The following is a 19,342-nucleotide window of genomic DNA, read 5'->3' on the forward strand; positions in this document are numbered from 1 at the left end:
TAAGGGAGAGAGAAAGGAGGAGTATGTACATTAGAATCACCGGTAGACCATTTTTATTTTAAAAATACCTGTCTTCTTTTTAGTTGAAAGTACTGTTGTTCCTTTTCTCTCAGGTTTGATTGACCCCTTAAACGTGTTACAAAATGGTTGAGATTCACTACTTTAATATTGTACAATGTATCCTTGGATTAAACTAACATTACTGAAGGTTTTATAACTGGACAACATAATATTTATTCCCATGTAATTATTTTTATCAATTTTTTCTGTAGTTGATATTATTAAACAAAGAGGAAAATTATAATCATCAGTCTTAGGAAATTTCTCTTTACTTTTTCTGTAAGATTGTTTGGGCCATTTGAATACATTGAGGGATATAAGAAATAATCATATAAGACTTACATTATCTTTATAGTTTTAGAAAACATTCTTTACACATTATGTATTTTAAAAAATTTTGGGGGGGTTGTGTATAGACACAATACCTTTATTTATTTATATGTGGTGCTGAGGATTGGACCCAGTGCCCCACACGTGCAAGGCGAGTGCTCTACCAATAAGCCAAAATCCCACCCCCTACATTATGTATTTTTGGAGAAGACCAGTGAGAAGACAGTGCTCTCTGGTCTTAGTACCAGTAGTTTGCATTTCTACTGAGCAGCTAGATGATTTTTATCTTTCAATTCTGAGCCATGTAATCAGTTCTTTTTTCCTCCTTAAATGACCTAGTATTAAGCACAGGGAACAATTTATGGCTCACCTCTTGCAGAACTTAATAAGTTATCATAAGTGAAGTTCATTTCATAAAGGTTTTTTAAAACTTTTTTTATTTTTGTCATCTTCTTTGCTCTGATTTTATTAATTATTATCACACTTTGTTGAACTGTATCTAATATTCTTTTTTTTTAACGTATATATTGTTTTACGGTGCTGATAATGCCAAGGTCGCGGGTTCGTTCCCCGTATGGGCCACCAAATGCCGCAGTCTGGCTGGGCACAATTCAGGATCCACTTGTCAAAAGAAACGAACTTTATTTTTAGAACCACACATGCCAAACCACACAGCTCCTCAGGAAAAACCTTCAGAGCCCAACTGCCACCACAGGCTTCCCACAAGCCTCTCAACCTGCCCCACTCCTCCTGCTCTTGAGCTGATTGGCTGGGTCGCCTGGGCAGAGCCAAAAAAAGTCCCCCAATGAGCAGCTCCATGGTCTGAAAGGGCGGGGAAACAGCCCAATGAGCATCACCGCAGAGGAGCCAATCAGTTGGCAGCTAGAAGTTTGCTGGGGCCGCTGTGAGCCAATCATCAGCTGGCAGCTGGAAGTTTGCTGGCAGCTGGAAGTTTTCTGGCAGCTGGAAGTTTGCTGGGGCCCCTTCGACTGTGGCTCTCAACATCTTGTAGAGGGACACACAATATCGTTATTTATTATTTTTTTAGTGGTGCTGAGGATCAAACCAGTGCCTTCACACATTCTAGGCAAGCACCCTGCCATTGAGCTACAACCCCAGTCCCTGTATCTAATAACTTTTTGAAGTTGTCTTATGTAGATGCTTCTCAACCTAAAATGATGTTACATTCTGATTACCCATTTTAAGTTTAAAATATCTTAAGTCAAACATGAATTTAATCCACCTAACCTACTGAATATTTTAGCTTAGCCTAGCCTACTTGAAACATGTTCAGAATGTTTACATTAGCCTCCAATTAGGCAAAGTCATCTAACAAAAAGCCTACTTTATAATTGTGTGGGGTATCTCATGTCATTTATTGAATACCTGTATTTGGCAACAGAGTACAGTGCAGAGTGTCAGTTGTTGTATATAACATTTATCAATTTTGTTTACCTACTTTCTTCCTAATAGCTATGATAAAATTTGTTTTAGTTTTGGATTATACAGCTAGTTTTGTATTGTATTATATTGACTGAATTTGTAAATCTTTTCTCCAATATACATATACAAATCTATGTCATTTTGATTCCAGTTGCAGGGGATTTACAGGCATCCAGGAAATCCTATAGCAGTCATTGTTTATCAAGGATATATTATTTGGCAAATGCTTTTCTATAAGGTAGCCATATCCAATGCCTGAACTCTTGTCTTTTTATTTTTAAATTATATTCCCTAGAAGCACATTTTCAACAATAGTAAGCTGTTATAGTTGGTTCTATGCTTCAGTTAATGAAAATGTTGAAAATCAAAAGAATTATAACAGAAGATACTGTCAGTGTTGTTAGAAAAAAATTCAGCAAAAGGGTTAATGAGAAATGTTCATAGGGTAGTGTTTCTGTAACATTTCATATATTATCAAGTATCAGTGTTACTTAAACTATTTTGAAAGAATAGAAAATTCAGGAATGTCACAAAATTATCATAGAATATGTGATGAATACTTTGTAAATTTTGTTGAGGCTACAAAGGAAATAATAACAAAGGAAAACGGTTTGATTTCAGACTTCCTAACTTGAGTGACAGCTGTTTAAAATATACACATTTTATAGTTTTTCAATATTTTCATTGCAGATTTATTTTAGAGGTAATTCTTATCCTCTGTGTCCAGTATTATACTTTAATATATGTTTGTATTGAAATGAACAGATATACACAAGATAGTACTTAACTATGGTCAGAAAAAGAAAATATAATGACAAACATTAGCCATGAAATTATATGAGTAACTATTTTGGTTGAGTGAAATAAAAGTGTATAGTAGTTTATGGTATCATGTTTCATTTTTTGTACAATTTTGTCTTCTGAGAGTATATGGTTTTTAAAGTAAAACTTTTGGGTTGGGAGTATAGATAAGAGGCACATGCACTAGGTGCTGGGTTTCATCCCCAACACTGGAGGTGGGGAAATGAGGGAACCAACTAGAAGATTTTTTGATAATTTCTTAAAAACAACTACAACATTGTTTTCATCTTTAGGAATCTTATGACCTACTAGATTATAGTATGTATAATCCAATGAAAATTTAATTAGTTAAAATGAATTGTTAATTTTTTTTCTCTTTTGAAAGGCACTATGATTTGAATTATTTTCAGTGCTGTGTTTGTATAATTTTATTTATTAGCTGCCTGAATGTACGTAGTCTTATCTATCCAAAGTAGTGCTTCTTTTGGAGTTGGGTCTTGCTATGGTTCCTAGGAGGACCTTGAACTCATGGGTTCAAGTGATATTCCTGCCTCCGCTTCCTGACTGGGAGGTAGCTGGGACTACAAGTATGAGCCACAAAGACTGGCTTTTAAAGAAGTGGTTCTTAAACTGTAGCATGAAAATCACCAGAAAGTACTATTTAACACAGATTTTTCAGGGTTGCAACTCTAGAGATTCTAATTCAGTAAGTCAGAGATAGGGCCTTTGTGATTGGTATTTTAAAGAAGCTCTATAGAGGACTCTGATATAGGTGAATTGCATTTTGAAAACACCATTCTAAACAAGATGCAACAGTAAGTTGAGAAATTTAAAATTTATTTACTTTCAATTCTACTAATACTCTGATCAGTTAGTGTGAATCAGGGACTTTTGGGGGAAAGCACTACATCATAGTATAGCTGTTATTATAGTGTATGGAATAGACAGTTTTATAGTGTTAGGTAGCCTATAGTTTATTAATATTTTGTTCAATAGCAAAAGAAAAGACAATTTTTTAAAGAATTGGGATGAAAACACTGTAGAGCATGTAAGTTTGATTTTCTTTACATTTTTTATTTGACCTAAGGTATTATCAATATTATAGTGAAATACATATCTTTTAGTTGTTCTCTCTTTAATCCATGTACAACACCACATACCCAATCAAAATAACCAGTCTATAGTAAAAGACATGGATCATGTGTAATATTACTGACTTGAATATATATATCTAATCTCATGATAGCCCCAAGTGTATTTCTTATTCCTGCAGTCTATATTTAATGTGGCCAAAGCCCTCAATTGTTAGCATAAACATTGAAACATTTTTATATTAAATTAAAAAAATTAATTTTCTATCTGTTGCATTATACATCCACAGCTGTCTGAAGGGAAAACAGTTTCTTTATATCCTATCATCCTGTCTGCTGCTTTTTGTTTTCATCCTGAAAAACTGGTGGAGGTGCTTTGGTAGTTTGCCTTGTTTAATACCTCTTAGAAAAATATGACATATCACTTTCATAGAAACAGAGTAAGGAAAATGACCTTAATTCCAGACACAGACTCAGCTCTCCTGCTTTATCGTACTTGATGCTTCAGGGTTTGATAGTGGCAGAGAGCTGATGTTGGTGGCAGTGACAGGAATGATAGCCCTTTTTACCACTTGCTGGTGGAAGTACAAAGCTGTCATGCTTGAAAGCCATGGATACAGCTTATTGGGATCTGTAAACAATGTGTGGCTAGAATGGTAGAGATATGGGTATTGTCACATGTTATTTTATCATGAGCAAGAGGAGAAATGCTTAACTCTTTTTCTTCTGTAAAATGGATATTCCTTATATGATGATAGCTTTTATATTAGTACTAAGCCCATTTTCTATTTCTATATCTCAGTACCACTGTGTTCCAAACACCTAAGAATTGTTTGGTAATATTTTTATATTTATTCTGTTTATGAAGTAGTATGTGTTATTAGATTTTTAATATGTACAGACTGTCAACTGGAGTGTCTTTGAATTATTTTTAATTGAATTTTGAATTATTGCTCTTTAGCAAAAAAAAAAAAAAAAAGAAAGAAAAAGCCCAGAAGAAAACTTAATTTGAAGACTAACCTATGATTCTGTGTTCTGTTTGTATTTTTCTAGTAGCTGAACACCTATTTTTACGTCTTTTTCAGTTTTATCTGGGTTTTATTATCTCCTGAATTTTCTCTTATATGATTCTATCTGTGATCCCTTTTTTCTCCCTAATATTTACACAATTCAACTCATCTTTTTAATTTCCTTGAAGTTCATGCGCTTCCTGAGGGGACTTGCTTTCAAAGAATGTACAAAGAGTACAAAGAAGTGTCCATCTCTAAAATGTAAAGAAAATAGTCTCCAAAAATTACCGTATTTCTCATTTTATTTGGAGGAAAGGAACACAGTATTTTATGCCTTTTCCTTGCTTTTTTGCCTCCGTCCAAAAAAATGACCTGCTTTATTTGCTAAGAAATATAAACCTTCCTTATATTTTCCAAGGAATCTTTAAGTATAGTTTGAAGCCACTGATTATAATATAAACAGGTTGCCTTACTATGTTTTAGATATATTTATGTATTTAAACTTTTTAAATTTAGAAATTATCTTTTTCTCACCTTTAACAAAGAATTTGGAAAATATGTTTATAATAAAGTAAGTGGATGTTCATAATTAATTATTAGGGGGGGGGAATACAAAGGATAATATTTGTATTTTTCCCTGTGTATATGTTGGCATTTTTTTCACTGTTTATAATTTCTTTAAAATTAAAATTACTGAAAAAGATATGTTTAATGGGAAAATGGAATAAACCAATTGCACAATGTTAAGTATACAACTTAAAATATTCATTTGAAAATTTCATTTTGAAATGAAATCTAGTAACTAAGAACATTCTTTAACAATATTATTTGTTTTGCTTTATTACATTTTTCTTCTTTTAAGTTTTCTTCTGAGCTTCTTTATTAAATTTTCTTCTTTTTTTTGCCCTGTTATGTACTTTATGCAAAGCATAATTAAATAGTTCTTCCATCATTGAGGATAATCTAGTTTCTTATGATCTTCCTTGTGGCTATTATTTTCAGTTTCTTATACCACTTGGCTTTCTAGTCAGTTGGCACACCTTGTTGATTCTGTCTTCATTTGTCTCTCACACAACTGTACACTTGTTTGCCAGTTTGCCATCATTAGTTTTTCTTTTTCTTTTCTTTTTTTTTTTTTAGTATTAGAGATTTAAATCAGGAGTGCTTTACCACTGAACCATGTTCCCAGCCTTTTTGTTTTTTATTTTGAAATAGGATCTCACTAAGTTGCTTAGGCTGTAATTCTCGTCTCAGCCTCCAGAGTTGCTAGGATTACAGATGTATGCCAAGAGGTCTGGCTATTGTCATCATTTTTTAGCCTACATATCCAGGTGATGGCAATAACTTTCTGTCTTCTGTGTCTTACATAATCAGCTGTCTCTACATATTGCATTCAAGTTCTTTTGGAAGCTCATTCTCATTTTGTTATATCTCCTGTTCAGATATCTCTGCTGGCATTTTGGGCCTATACTTATGGCCCCAAGTTAAACATTTTAGATAACTTCTCACTTCTGCTTTACTTTCCTTCCAAACAACATTTTGCTCTTACCAAAATATGCTTTAGTAGTTTTTCTCAACAATACTTTTGTTTATATTTTTCTTAAATTCAGTGCAATCCTCTTCTTATTAAGAAATTGAATATTCTTTTTATAGCATTTACCACATTCTGTTTCTTCTTTCAGGTGTTTTTATATTTTATAATATGGCTTTGAGCTTCCCCAGCCTAAAATTCCAAAATGCTCCAAAATCCAAAGCTTGTTGACCATAAACATGACACTTCAAGGGAAAAATTCTGCTACTTGAATCCATGTGATGGATTTTAGTTGAAATGCAAGTGGACCGAAAGTATTGTCTAAAATTATCTTAAGGCTATGTGTGTAAAATTTATATGAAACATAAATGAATTTTGTGTTTAGGTTTGGGTTCCTCCCACAAGATATGTCTTATGCATATACAAATATTACAAATCTGATAAAAATCTGACGTTTGCATTTCAGGTAAGGGATACTTGACCTGAACTTTGATTATAGATTTCAAGCTTTTGAGGGTAATAACTCTATTTGTGTAATTCAATATTCTGTCATAATACTGTCTTCTATATGCAAGAATTCAAAGGTTAGTTGGATTACAATGCTTACTTAAATTTATAATTATAAAATGTAATGAAATAAAAATATTATTGACTTTGGAAAATAGTCTTGAAATTATTGTAGTTAAATAAAGCCTTACCTTATAAAGGGTCTATTACTTATAATTTTAGATTTTCATCCTTAAGTCTAACAGCATTTAAATGAGGAATCTGATTTTTAATGCCTAGAGAAGTGAGATTTTGCTATAATATTTAGGGAATGAAAAAACAGACCACATATGTAAAAAATTGTCTTACCATGGTTGCAAAACCAGAATGATTGTGAATGGCATTTTTTTTAAAAAAAGCATAATTGTAAATAATTTAATTATCATAATAAGTTTGAACATCATTTCTAGGTAGTAGTTGGTAGAATAATAACCTCCTTAAATGAGCAAACAGAACTAAGAAGGCAGTGAAATTTTCCCAACCTCTTGGAACTCAGGTTAGTTTTTAAGGAAAGAATTCCAATTCTTATCTTTTTGAAAAATTGACTCAATTTGCATATGGAAATTCATATTTGTGTTTCTGATTTATAGCACATGGATATAAAATTAGTTTTAAGAAGTGTAGCAAGTTTACTGTTGTCTATATTGCATTTGCTTTTAGAACTTATATTCTAACAGGAAAAAGTTAGCAAAACAAAAAAATGCTTTTTTGGGGGGTAAAATTATTAGTAATAAGGTGAAATTTTTACATAATGGGACAGTGACCATCCTGAAGAAAGTGAAGTTTCATCTTTTCATAGAATTAACACTTAATAAAAAATAAAAGTTGTCTAAACTTATTTTCTCATTTATCTCTGTATTTGAAAACACTTCTGACTTGTTTTTGAAAGCTGAATTTTTGATACATAAGTATTATCTACATTCACATATTATGGACTCTTTATTATGTTAAAAAGCTATTAGCAGTTGTCTAATAGGTCTGACTTTTCTTTGTTGTAAATCAGTGGGTGCACTTTGTATATTTGAAACATCTGTATAGGTGGGCAAAATGCTTGTGAACTGTTTTCTCCAATGTCAAGTGCAGAAATAGTAGCTTTTAGGGCAAAGCTATAACATCGTCATTTATTTTTTATTTTGTTATTACAGAAGATGAGAATGCATGAAAGCTATTAGGCTAATATATTAGAGATCTGTTTTTATACTTTTTTTTTGGCATGCTTATAAACATGAAGATTAAAAGTGTTTAAAACACAAAGAGGTTTTTCTTAACATGAAAACTTTAAATATAGTTTTAATTTTTATTAAAAGTATAAAATTAAATATTAAAAGTTTAATTTATACTTGGAAGTTTAAGTATAAAATGCATTTTACATTTACAAATGAAGATATCAGGAGATATTGTGGCAAATATATTTATTGAATAAAGCTTTCCTTAATACTTGTGTCCACGATGTTAGTTTCTCTTCAGGGTTTCAAAAAATAAGTCTTACTTGCTTGTGCTACATTTCATCAAATTGAAGCATTTCTCCAATTCCATAAAACGGTAGAAAATACAGCAGAAGGAAACTGGACCTTTGCCAAGATTTGACATTATGTTAGTATTATTATCAGAAATAAATTGCTATTTAATTTGCTAGTAATCTCAGTGAATTCAAACTATTGCATGGTTCTCATTTCCCAGGGATTAGGGTATTTAGTAAACTAGATTGAATGAACCCCATTTATTTATATAAAAGTGATATATTATTGAATCTATATTTTTAATTGTAAAAATGAACTATTACTTGATTTAGTGGATACAGTGTTAAAAAATAGAATAACCATTGTTTAGCTAACCAATTACAGTATAGCAGGTACTTGCCTATTTTATATAACCTATTGCTAACTTTCTCATAGTGATATTACTTCTCATTGCCAGATTATTACATTACACCAGTTGGAAAATATGTTTGATATGAAATTTCCAATCCTTATCATCTGTAGTTGGAATTGGTAATTTCATATCTTCCTTACATGAATTCAGGATTGGAGAGAAAAATTCATAAAGTTAAATTATGTGTGATGGAGTAGAAAAAGTGAGATTTATTGTTCCTTAACGATTTTCATTGTGGAAACAATGATATTTTGAAGAACTAGGAGCTATGATTGCTTAAGAACATTGTGTAAATTTGTATTGCTCTAAAGTTGCTATGTATCTAAAATTAGAAACAGGTGGCTTTGTTAGGCTTTCCTACAATGATATAAAAGTCTTTTTTTCTCTTCCATTTGTATAATTAACTTGTTATGCAAACAGAATTGAGTTGAATAAAGTTCAAAAGTAACTTTATTTTAATGCACTGTTTTTCACCAGTATTCTGTGTTTACCTAGAACATTTGGCTTAGAATCAAGCAAAGTGAAGAAGGAAGCTTTGTAGCTTTTTCTTCCTTCCCTTTGTTGTCAGTTCATTTGTACTTTATAGGTATAGTATCCTTGATCTAGGAAATCAGTCTTTTCTTTTTAATAGTAAACTTGAATTTTAAAATTTCCATATGTTGGTGTGCATATATGGGGATGTTTGGTTTTTGGTGTATGAATTTTAAAATACTAATAAATCCTATGATTTTCTACATTCAAAAGAAAGAATGAAGTTTTAACCACACTTCATTATTTTGGATGCATCAAACATTATAGCAAGTATACTCTATCAGGAAATATAACCTAGAAAACCTTGAATTGTTTTGAGCCTATAATTTTTGTTTTTATGTTAAATGCTATTCCAGTTGTCATCATATAAATATATCTTTATAGTTTGTGGCTTAGAAACAATACACTTCATATATTTTTTTAAAAAGTAAATACCTGTGTCAGTTACTTTTTAAAGTTATACACTGTTTTAAGGCTATGTATTTATTCTTTAGAAAATATGACTTACACGAATATCTTCTGATGGACATAATATTGACAAAATATACACATGATATTTACTTTAACAAACTGCCATGCAACAAATACATTAAGTAATGAAGAAATTGAATATATATGAGCTAATCTAATTGACATTCACATTGAAAATTTACAACATAACCGTTACTTAAAATGGTTTTTTTTTTTATATTTGGCAGTAAGATCATTTTTTTTTTTTTTTTTTACAATTCAAATCTAAAACTCCTCTGAATGTGGATTTGGTGAAAATTAGACTTTTCCCTAGTCTGTGACAACCTGAGGTACTAAACATTTCTCTCTTATTTCACTATCTTCATATGTAATCTTTCTATTTCTTTTAGGATCTATCCAAGAGTTGTGTATTACAGCATTATTAGGCATGGGATCAGCTTCCACAATGGAAACAACTCTTTTTTTCATTTTGCTTTTCAAGACTTTTTGAAATTTTTGTCTAGTGAATGCATATAGTAGAGGATGAAATATAGTAGTTCCATAAGCCATGACTAGAAAACACAATCTTAATTTTACTAAAAGGTCACTTGGGCCTAAACATAAAATAGTGGTATTTAAAACAGAAATTGGTGTCCAACAGAGAAGAAATGTAGAAATAATCAGTAATGACATTCTGAAGACTCTTTTCTGCCTTTCTCGCCGTTCACGGTGTCGTTTCACAGCTCGCCGGAGGGCAATTATTACAGAAACTGAAGTTCTTACACCAAAGACTACATTTCTCCCACCACTGCTTTGTGACATGTCTGTAGTCTCATGTTGTGTTGTTAGAGAAATCGTCTTTTTCTTTCTTGCTTTCTTCTTCTGCCCTGTTGAAAATCTTGTGCCTATTCGAATATTAAGAGCCTGAAGTATCTTGGTGTATGTGATTAACATTACTATAACTGTGAAAAAGAATATTGGGATCTGTACTAGAAGGTGATAATACATTCCAAGTTCAGTGTAGTATTCATTTGTACTGACACACAAAAGTGTCTTGTTTTCCCATGTATTTCCACTTTGAAGACTGAAAAAATTTACTTCCATAAAGGGAATTAAGAATGAGAAAAAAGAAAAAATCCAAATGGATATCATTAACATTACAGCTCTGCCCATCGTCAGAATTCGGTTTGCAGGTTTTACAGAGATGTCATATCTGTCCAAGGTGATAGCAAAAACGTTGATTGCTGTTGAGACACTTGCAAAAGAAACACAAGCCTCATGGAAACAGCAGATGAGAGCTGTGTTACTCTCCAGTGAAAGCAGAAGGATAACTATAGTTAGAGGAATACATCCCACACAAATTATTACATCAAGTACATGAAGATTCATTGTAATAATGTTACTGACAGAGTTGATTAAGTTGGATTTCATGCAGTAAAGTACCAATACGGTGAGGTTGCTGCCAAGTCCCAGCACAATTTCTAACATAAGAAATCCTGTGAGAGACACTTGAAAGCTTAGTGGATATGATAGTGCTTGGTACATATTGGTATTGATGTCATCAATGTCATCTCGCACTGTAATGTTAGATTCAGACTGCATGTTGATTTCCAGAATGGGAGAAAAACACATTCTTTTGGAGCAGTTGGCTTTTTTCCCTAGAAAGTGAAATAAAATAAACTCTTTGATATTTGGCAACTTAAATGACGTATAAAACATGTATTCTTTGTAATCAAAAAACCTTTATTGTGTATTTAGTTTAATTTTTATGTTTGTATGCTATTAATGGAAAATGTACAATTAAGAAACCATCAAGACTGCATTGCTTTGTTATAAAAGGAAATTGCATTCTCCTTTCAGAGGAATACTTTATGGGGATTGTTCCCCTATAGTGCAAAATTACTTAATGTACTAAAAGGGTTTTCCTCCTTTGGAAATAAATGAGACATTTATTCTTGAGAGAAAGCATATTTTTTGTATATTAAACTATCCAGTATGCAAAACTAAGTTTAGCCTATTTTAAAATGTTTTGAGTAGATAGAAAATATATGCTATTTTAATATGCTCTAGCATGATTAGTGTTGGTGTAATTATTCCTGTGAGATTTTAAACGAACAGGGAAAGTGTTCATTTAAAAGGGCATATGGTACAGAGCACTGATTTGTTTCAAACTGTCATATCTATTGCTTTTGATAGTCAAAAGTTAACAGTGTGCTAGGGGATATTCGGAGTTATTTACCACAAAAATAGGCAAGTGGCAAGTATTTCACATATCACGGTGAATATGCTCACTGAATTTTTTCAATATACAAACTTAAAAAATTAGAAGACAAGGGACATTAGCCAAAGCAAAAAGCCATAAAGCTTGATAAAAGAGTACTAATCATTCCTATGAATGATTTATTTTGCGACCACACCCTCTTGTATCTTATAGAAAGAGAAAATTGAAATTTAATACATATTAAGAAATAGCCGTTTTTGAAGTGGTTTAAAAGAATATATTAGTTGAGTTTATTTGTTTAAACAGCTTTTAAAGTAAAAAATTAAATTCTAAGGAAAAGGAATATGTAAAACCCATTTTTTGAGGAAGCTTTTAAAGTTGCACATTACCTCTGAAACCTTTTTTTATGTATCACCCAGTGTTTAATTTTGAAGAAAATTTTGAAAATAAACAAGTTCTTTTGCAAAAATTCATGCAGATCTATATTTTAATATATAGGGGTTTAGAGTAATTTATAAAAATAATACCTGATTTTCTAGGCTGAAATGTCTAATCAACATATTCAAATTGTTATTAAAGTTAAAATTGGATATCATAAAACCACCTATAACATTTCAGGTACATCCCTAAAATTACATTCCAAACATAAAATTATAAAAGTTATTTTCAGAATTTATGTTACCCTTTTACTTGGTTTACTTTGACAAGTTTTAGAATATAATTTTATTTCTGCATGTTATTTTGGGATAATGTTCCAGAAACAAATGATAATATTAATTTCTTTTGAGTGGTATGGGTATTAATAGAAGCATATTCACGTAAATGAAGATCTTCGCTAACACTGAAATCTTATGAAAATAGAAAATTCTAAGTGTGCCAAGTTTTTTGAACTGACAAATTAAACATCAGGTCTTTGTCACATGAGTTATGTTTACAATTAAATAAAACAGAAATGTTAAGTTTGATGATAATTAAGAAAAATTATCTAATTTCTTTTGTAAATGTTAACCAGTGTGGTGGGGTGCATGCATTTTCTGACCTACCTGTTTGCTGATGCCTTATGGGCCTTTTGGTTCACTATGGCAAATTTTCACAAATTGACACATGATATCATTGACAGATTTTGACATGAATTTTTACCTGACAGCAGTGAAGTAGCTGTGTTTTATTTCATGTCTTGCAGGAATTCTTTCATTTTCTCTCCAGTACTTCAACTGCATAAATTATGAACTTTAGTTAGCTGATGGATTTCTAAAGAACAGTACATAATATTTGTGTTTGTTTTGCCTTAGAAAGTCACGACCAAGAGAAACTTCCTCAAATGATAGAAATTTTCCTTTGAGGGAATATATGATAGTGTCCCTTTATTTTCCAGAATATGTGAAAACAAAAAAGGAAATGTAAGTTTTCTAGCTTCTAAAATGTATTTAGACATCCTTTTGTTACAATTGTAAATCTTTTTGTATACCAGTCCTCATGGTTTTGAAATTACTTCTTGATCACATAATTTCTTTATATTAAAATCCAGTCCAGGTTGTTTTGATGAAAACCATGTGCTATTTAATTTGGTTTGTTTTCATTAGAAGAGGATACATAATTGGTCATAAAGCTCAGATGGAAAAATCCATTAGTCACATCAATTGATATGAATAGCTGAATAGTGTAGAAAACATAAGGTTCATTTTGCTTGTTGGTGAAATTAGTCATTCTTTTTTTTGAAACTCATATTTCATTGTTTCTTCAGGAATCTATAGCTTCCACGATTCTGGTGTGTTAAACTCCCCCTTTAAAAATGCTCACCATTTTCACCCCAGGCTTTTGTAATCATATTGTGTTTCCTTTTGTGGTTATTATTTGTAGCATCTTCTTAGTATACTGTAGATTTGTTATATTCCAGCAGTAATATAGAGCTATTCCCTGGTTTTAACTCCTTAGTTTCTTAGGAGAAATATCTTGTAGTTTGTGGTTCAGAGAGCTAGGGAGATTCTCAGTCAGTTGCAATCTTCAGATTGTTGGTTGTAAATACTGAATTAGTTGCTATGGGCCCTTGTGAAAAGGAAAACAAATGGTTAAGAAATAGGGTTCTTAACAATTTCTAATTACTTGAAAGTTACTTCATTTTTTTTTTTAATTTAAAGCCATATAGTGTTTGTTCTCTAAGTAAGGAAACTGTATTGCTAGAGCCATAGCTATATGCATACAATTAAGTTTCTTGAAATAAAATACTCCCTTGTCCTGGCAGAAATTGTATTACTTAATAGTAGAGTTAAGCATTATAGATATAACCTGAGAGAAAGGCTGTATTTTAAAAGTATTTCTGCTCTCTTCTTAGACGTTAACCAGTATTTTCAGATTATAAACAGTTGTATACTCTAAACATACTGCCATTCCCTTGTCTTTATAATAAATTTAACATATACAGCTGTAAAAAGGTAGCTTGCTTAATTATTAGCACATGGTGTGAATTATAACTCATTAAGATAGATTCTATGATAAGACATTCTAAATTTCCATTGATAAATTACTCATGTGGTTGAAATATAAAAGGCAATACCAAAATGTAACTGCAAATTAAATAATTTTCAATGTCCATGCCCAATTATAATGTTAACATAAAATTGAGTAATAAATAACAACTAAATGGTAAACATGGTTCTTATAAGAAATGTAAGCAGTTTTTGGACACTTAAGAAAAACTGTACTGATCACATTAAGAATATTTAGTATGTCTGAGGTGATTTAAAAGCTGATGTCTTTGTAGGTAATTAACAGACTATTCTTCAATTTAACAGTACATCCTAAAAATTGCATTTAAAATATATCATGTCTTAAATGAAATAGATCTAAAAATTACAAATCTAGCATTGAGTAGAAATAAACACATAAACTTTAAATTTAGACTGAAAAATTTCAAAACAATTTTACCCCACTATGCCAATTTCAAAAGCAGCTGTATATTGTAAGAAGGAACACATCTTACCTTTGCTAAGGATTTGATAAATTCTTGATGTAGTTGAAGCATTTCCAGTTTTGATTGATTCATTTTGTTCACTTGTTTGTAGAGAACTGGGGGAAGAGGGTTATAAACACCTCTTCAGAAATGACCTTAATGAAAATATGTGTCTGTACTATGCCATTGTTTCAGCAGTACTGCTAATGTATGGAACGGGAAAGGCTGCTTAGAGGCTGCTGCAGTCTCTCACTCTTCCTACTGTGAAATCAATAAGCATCCGAAAATACATAATAAAGTCATTTAACATACTGAAGGCTTCTTGTCTCCAGAGACAACGTTTAGATTCAGTCTTTATAAAAAGGAACTGCACTGCTTTTCAGAGGAAAGCCTGTTCTGAGCAGCTTTTGCAGAATGACAGCCTACCTTGTCGCTTCTCTTCACTGCAGAGAGATGCAGTGCATTCACTAATTTTGATTGGTCAGTTGTATCGAGCTTAAACTGTGCTTCATATGTATAGCCGGGATTCCCCCCCCCCCCCACTGTTTTATGTAAGGATGCTTTTTAAAAAGACTGAATTTATAAGTGATTGCATGTTGTTCTTAAATAGAAATGAGTAAATTAGTCTTTTAAAATCTGTATTCTATTCTGGTTTGTTGGTCACTTATGCCAAACATTAGAAAATGCAGGGAGGCGTGGGTGGGTGGGTAGAGGGGAGATTTACATAGTAAAAAATATTGTATTCTTTTTAAAGCCTTGATAATTGTACTTGTGAATATTTTAGTAGTTATATATGTTTTTGGTTGAGGTTCTTTGTTCTACAAATAGAAACCCACTGCATCTCGACACTGAACCACATTGAATTTCAACTAGTTTGTATTTAAGTCATCTCTGTATATTCCAAATTGTTGTGAACATCTCAAGGTGTTAAATGTTGTCACAATTTCAGTATTCATTCAGCTATTTCTTCATTTCATTCATTCAAAATATTAATTGGGTTGATCTAGGGTGATTTTCCCCTAAGATTTTTTTTAAACATTCCATTGCTAATAGCACAGTTTTAGTGGTTAAAACTTGAGTCATTTACTTTCACCTTTCATAACTCTTTTACTTAGTAGATATATACTGATCATTTGTTATTAATATTTTATTTCAGTTGGCTAGTTTTTATTTTTTGATGGGGGTATATTTATTAGTGGATTGCAGTTTTGTAAATATTTTATGTAGCTATATGTTAATGTTGGTAAATATATGGGCAGAGGAAGGAGGAAGCTACATGTCCTCATAAATTATAAAACTAAATTATTTTTAGATATGCTTTCAAAATACTAAAACAGTGGTATGAGTATTGAACCAAAATACTAAAATTAAATTTTTAGTAATTTTAGAATACATTTCTATTCTCAGTCATGTGGAGGATAAGTATTCTTTTAGACTTGAGTTTATATAGAAGCTGGATTCTATATTGAAGGCATTGCCAATGGTTGAGTTATTGGAATATTAATTGTTACCTATTTCCTTTATTTTAAGAATATTAGTGATCTTTACCTTTCAAAATATTTTATCCTAAGTTTTTAATTTGTCATTAGAATTATGCTCTTACAGTTTTGAAAAGCAATGTGCATTTTTATAATTGTTCAGACTGTGTTTTTTAAAGGGGAATAGCTGATGAGCACATGAATTTTACATTGCATTTCTACAGAAATTGAGAATAATGTGAAAAATTTTGTTGTGAGTTTCTAAAATTTTCCCCACCCAAAGCTTTGGGTGACAAGGCTTTGGTAATAATAAAAATGAAAATGTTGTATTACTGTTTATGCATTTTGAAAGTTGGGGGAAAGGATCTTTCTACAATGCCAGCCACATTAAAAGATAGCTGATAATCACAAAATATTATTTTAAGCTTAAAACTAAAATCATAGAAAGCATGGTAGTATAAGGTGAAATTTGTATTGGGAACAAATAAGTTTATTAGTATAATGAAAATATAGATATTTTTCTGCCAGAGTTAAGTATTTGGTTAGTTATTGTCAGAATATCCCCATGAAATAGAAGAAAATAAGGTACAGAGAAATTTGTTGACTTGAAAAAGTCTAGATAAGTTAACTATTAGAGTCAGTGTTAGAACTCTGCAAACCCCACCCTCCTAGGTAGCTAGCTCTCTCTTTGGAAAATTATGAAAGTATTGGACTTAAAATTGGATAATCTAGGTTCAGTCACTGATTATTGATTATATAACATTTGGTGAATCAAGCTTTCTTTGGATCATAGAGTAGCTTTGATTCTTTTTGTTGGAAACGTATTTCTTTGCTTTGCTTATCTCTTTGTGAGACAGTGTTTCCATATTATATTCAAATTATTTCTAAGAAACAAAATCTGAGGTTTCTGTAAGCAGTAATTGTAGCAAAAAATGCTAAGGCCAGAATATTGCTGTTTATCCTGCGTATAGGTGACTGTGGCTAAAGATGCATAAGATTTCACAAACAATAATTTTAAAAAATGAATTCAATGCTTAGTCTTATTTTATTTCTTTTCAAAAATCAGAAATTTATTTGGTGCTTACAAGTTACTCATATGTTCACAGAATATTCCTAACATTCCCTGTTTTTAACAAATATGCTGAGAATCAGATTATGTTACTTTCATGAAGAAATTATTCAAATTACATATCAGAATTTATATTCTTGTTTCCATAGTAACACATTTTCCAAACTTGTGCATTTAGTATGTTTTATATTCATATAGGTAACTGATTTTGAAGAATGCTACAATTGGTTATTTGAATCAAATCTTATATTATAAATAATTTTGTAGATTAATTTTTTTTTTAATAAGCTGGGAAAGCACTTTGGCTTTCCCAGTGATAATTAAAAAAAAACAACAAATGTGTATCTAATCTCAAAACATAGCTCACTTAAATCCTTTTTCAAAAGTTATGCTTTTAGTTTTAAATATTTTGATTGCTTATCTCTTTTAATTCTAAAAAGTCCTGATATAGGGTCTTTGACTTTTAATTTTATACATTTGTCTTCTTAAATTTGGACAACTGCCACTGTTTACATTGCATTATTCATATCAAAACATTCTTGTCCAGCTTGTGGGTAATTCTGATTCTCTTGAGTGTCTAAGTAAAAAACTCAACTTGATGATACATTGGAATTAACTAAAAGTGCTTTCAAACCTTTTACAAAGTATATAAACAAAAGTAGGGTTTAATTGTGGAAAATCAGTTTTTAAACTGTATTGTTTTAGAAAGGGTGCTTTTTCAATGAATACTTAATATAGTTAACTCTGAACTCTCTGATACTGGAACCTAGGGAAAATCAATTTAAAAATTTCATTTGGCTTCTCAACTTTAAATTTCTTTCACAATAAATGTTTTATCAGAAAGATAGAAATGGACCATCTGCTGAAACCTTCTTCAAGTGGGGCAAAGCCAAGGTAATAGAGAGTCAATAACAGTGATGATTCATTATCTATAAGAGAATAATTGAAAACTAATCAAATTGGATAAAGTGCATGCATCAGAATTGGATATTTTTAGGAGATAGAAAATGCCACAAGCTTTTCTTTCCTCTTCTTCCTTACCCCAACTAAGTGGAACAATTAAAATTTTTAATTTTTATTTTTTGCAATATTTATTTGTAGTTGTGTCTTTTGTTAGCATGACATACATTACAAAAATAAATATCTGGCATTTCTTTCTGTTTTTTCATTTGAACCTAGATTTTAGATACTGTGACTATTACTATAGTCTATCCTCCCTCTGTTGTATTACTGTTGGAGTGTCTGGGGCTTTGTCCAAATTATTACTTCACCCCCAATTTTATGGATTACTGTTTTGACTGCTTTTTATCTGTCTTTGCATCCTCTAAATATTAAGCATTTTGCTGAAGTTTCTCCTCTTTTATTTTAATCAAAGAATTATACAAACAGCCATGTTTGTGCTCCTGCTCCCACTGTTTTTTTTTCTGTTGTTTCCTTTTCTTTGCATAATTCTTCTCTTAATTTCTTTGTTTTGAGGCCAAATCATTTATGAGCTGGATTATATATTTAACAAAGCTATGTCAATTCCCCTCTTCTGGGCTGAGTCTTATGCTTGATGAGAGACACAATTGAATGGCTGGCTGTAATCTTGTGGATTCAGTAACATCCGTTGTACAACTTGGTTATTCATTTGGGAGAATGAATGTATTTTAAGAGTTTACTATTAACCTCTAATGAATGTCATCCCAGGTGACTTTCTGCTAGTTATATTCAGCAATATATCTTCAGTTACTACTACCTTCTAGTTTCCATTTTAGGACCATGATACCTACAAAAAATCATGTTATTTTGATTTTACAGAATTTAGCTACAGATGGATTTTGGGAAAACTGTCAACATTATTGAGTCTTTCAACTTATGGACACAATCTCTTTCTTTTTTTTAATGTTATATATTTGATTTCTTTTATCCATGTTATTTAGGTCTTTTGCTATACATCTTGCATATATTTTGTTAGAT

General features: G+C 31.1%; 2 protein-coding genes across 3 annotated transcripts in view; one reads left to right on the top strand and one right to left on the bottom strand.

Annotated features, from left to right (window-relative positions):
• The window catches only part of Cog5 (component of oligomeric golgi complex 5), a 342,572-nt gene that overhangs the window by 50,917 nt on the left and 272,313 nt on the right, over positions 1-19,342 (top strand). The window lies entirely within an intron of this gene.
• Gpr22 (G protein-coupled receptor 22) lies at positions 9,996-11,297 on the bottom strand. The gene has a single exon (XM_026395782.2). The coding sequence runs from the start codon at positions 11,295-11,297 to the stop codon at positions 9,996-9,998; it is 1,302 nt and encodes a 433-aa protein (XP_026251567.1).

This window comes from Urocitellus parryii, chromosome 3 (genome assembly GCF_045843805.1).
Source record: "Urocitellus parryii isolate mUroPar1 chromosome 3, mUroPar1.hap1, whole genome shotgun sequence".
Taxonomy (NCBI): Eukaryota; Metazoa; Chordata; class Mammalia; order Rodentia; family Sciuridae; genus Urocitellus; species Urocitellus parryii.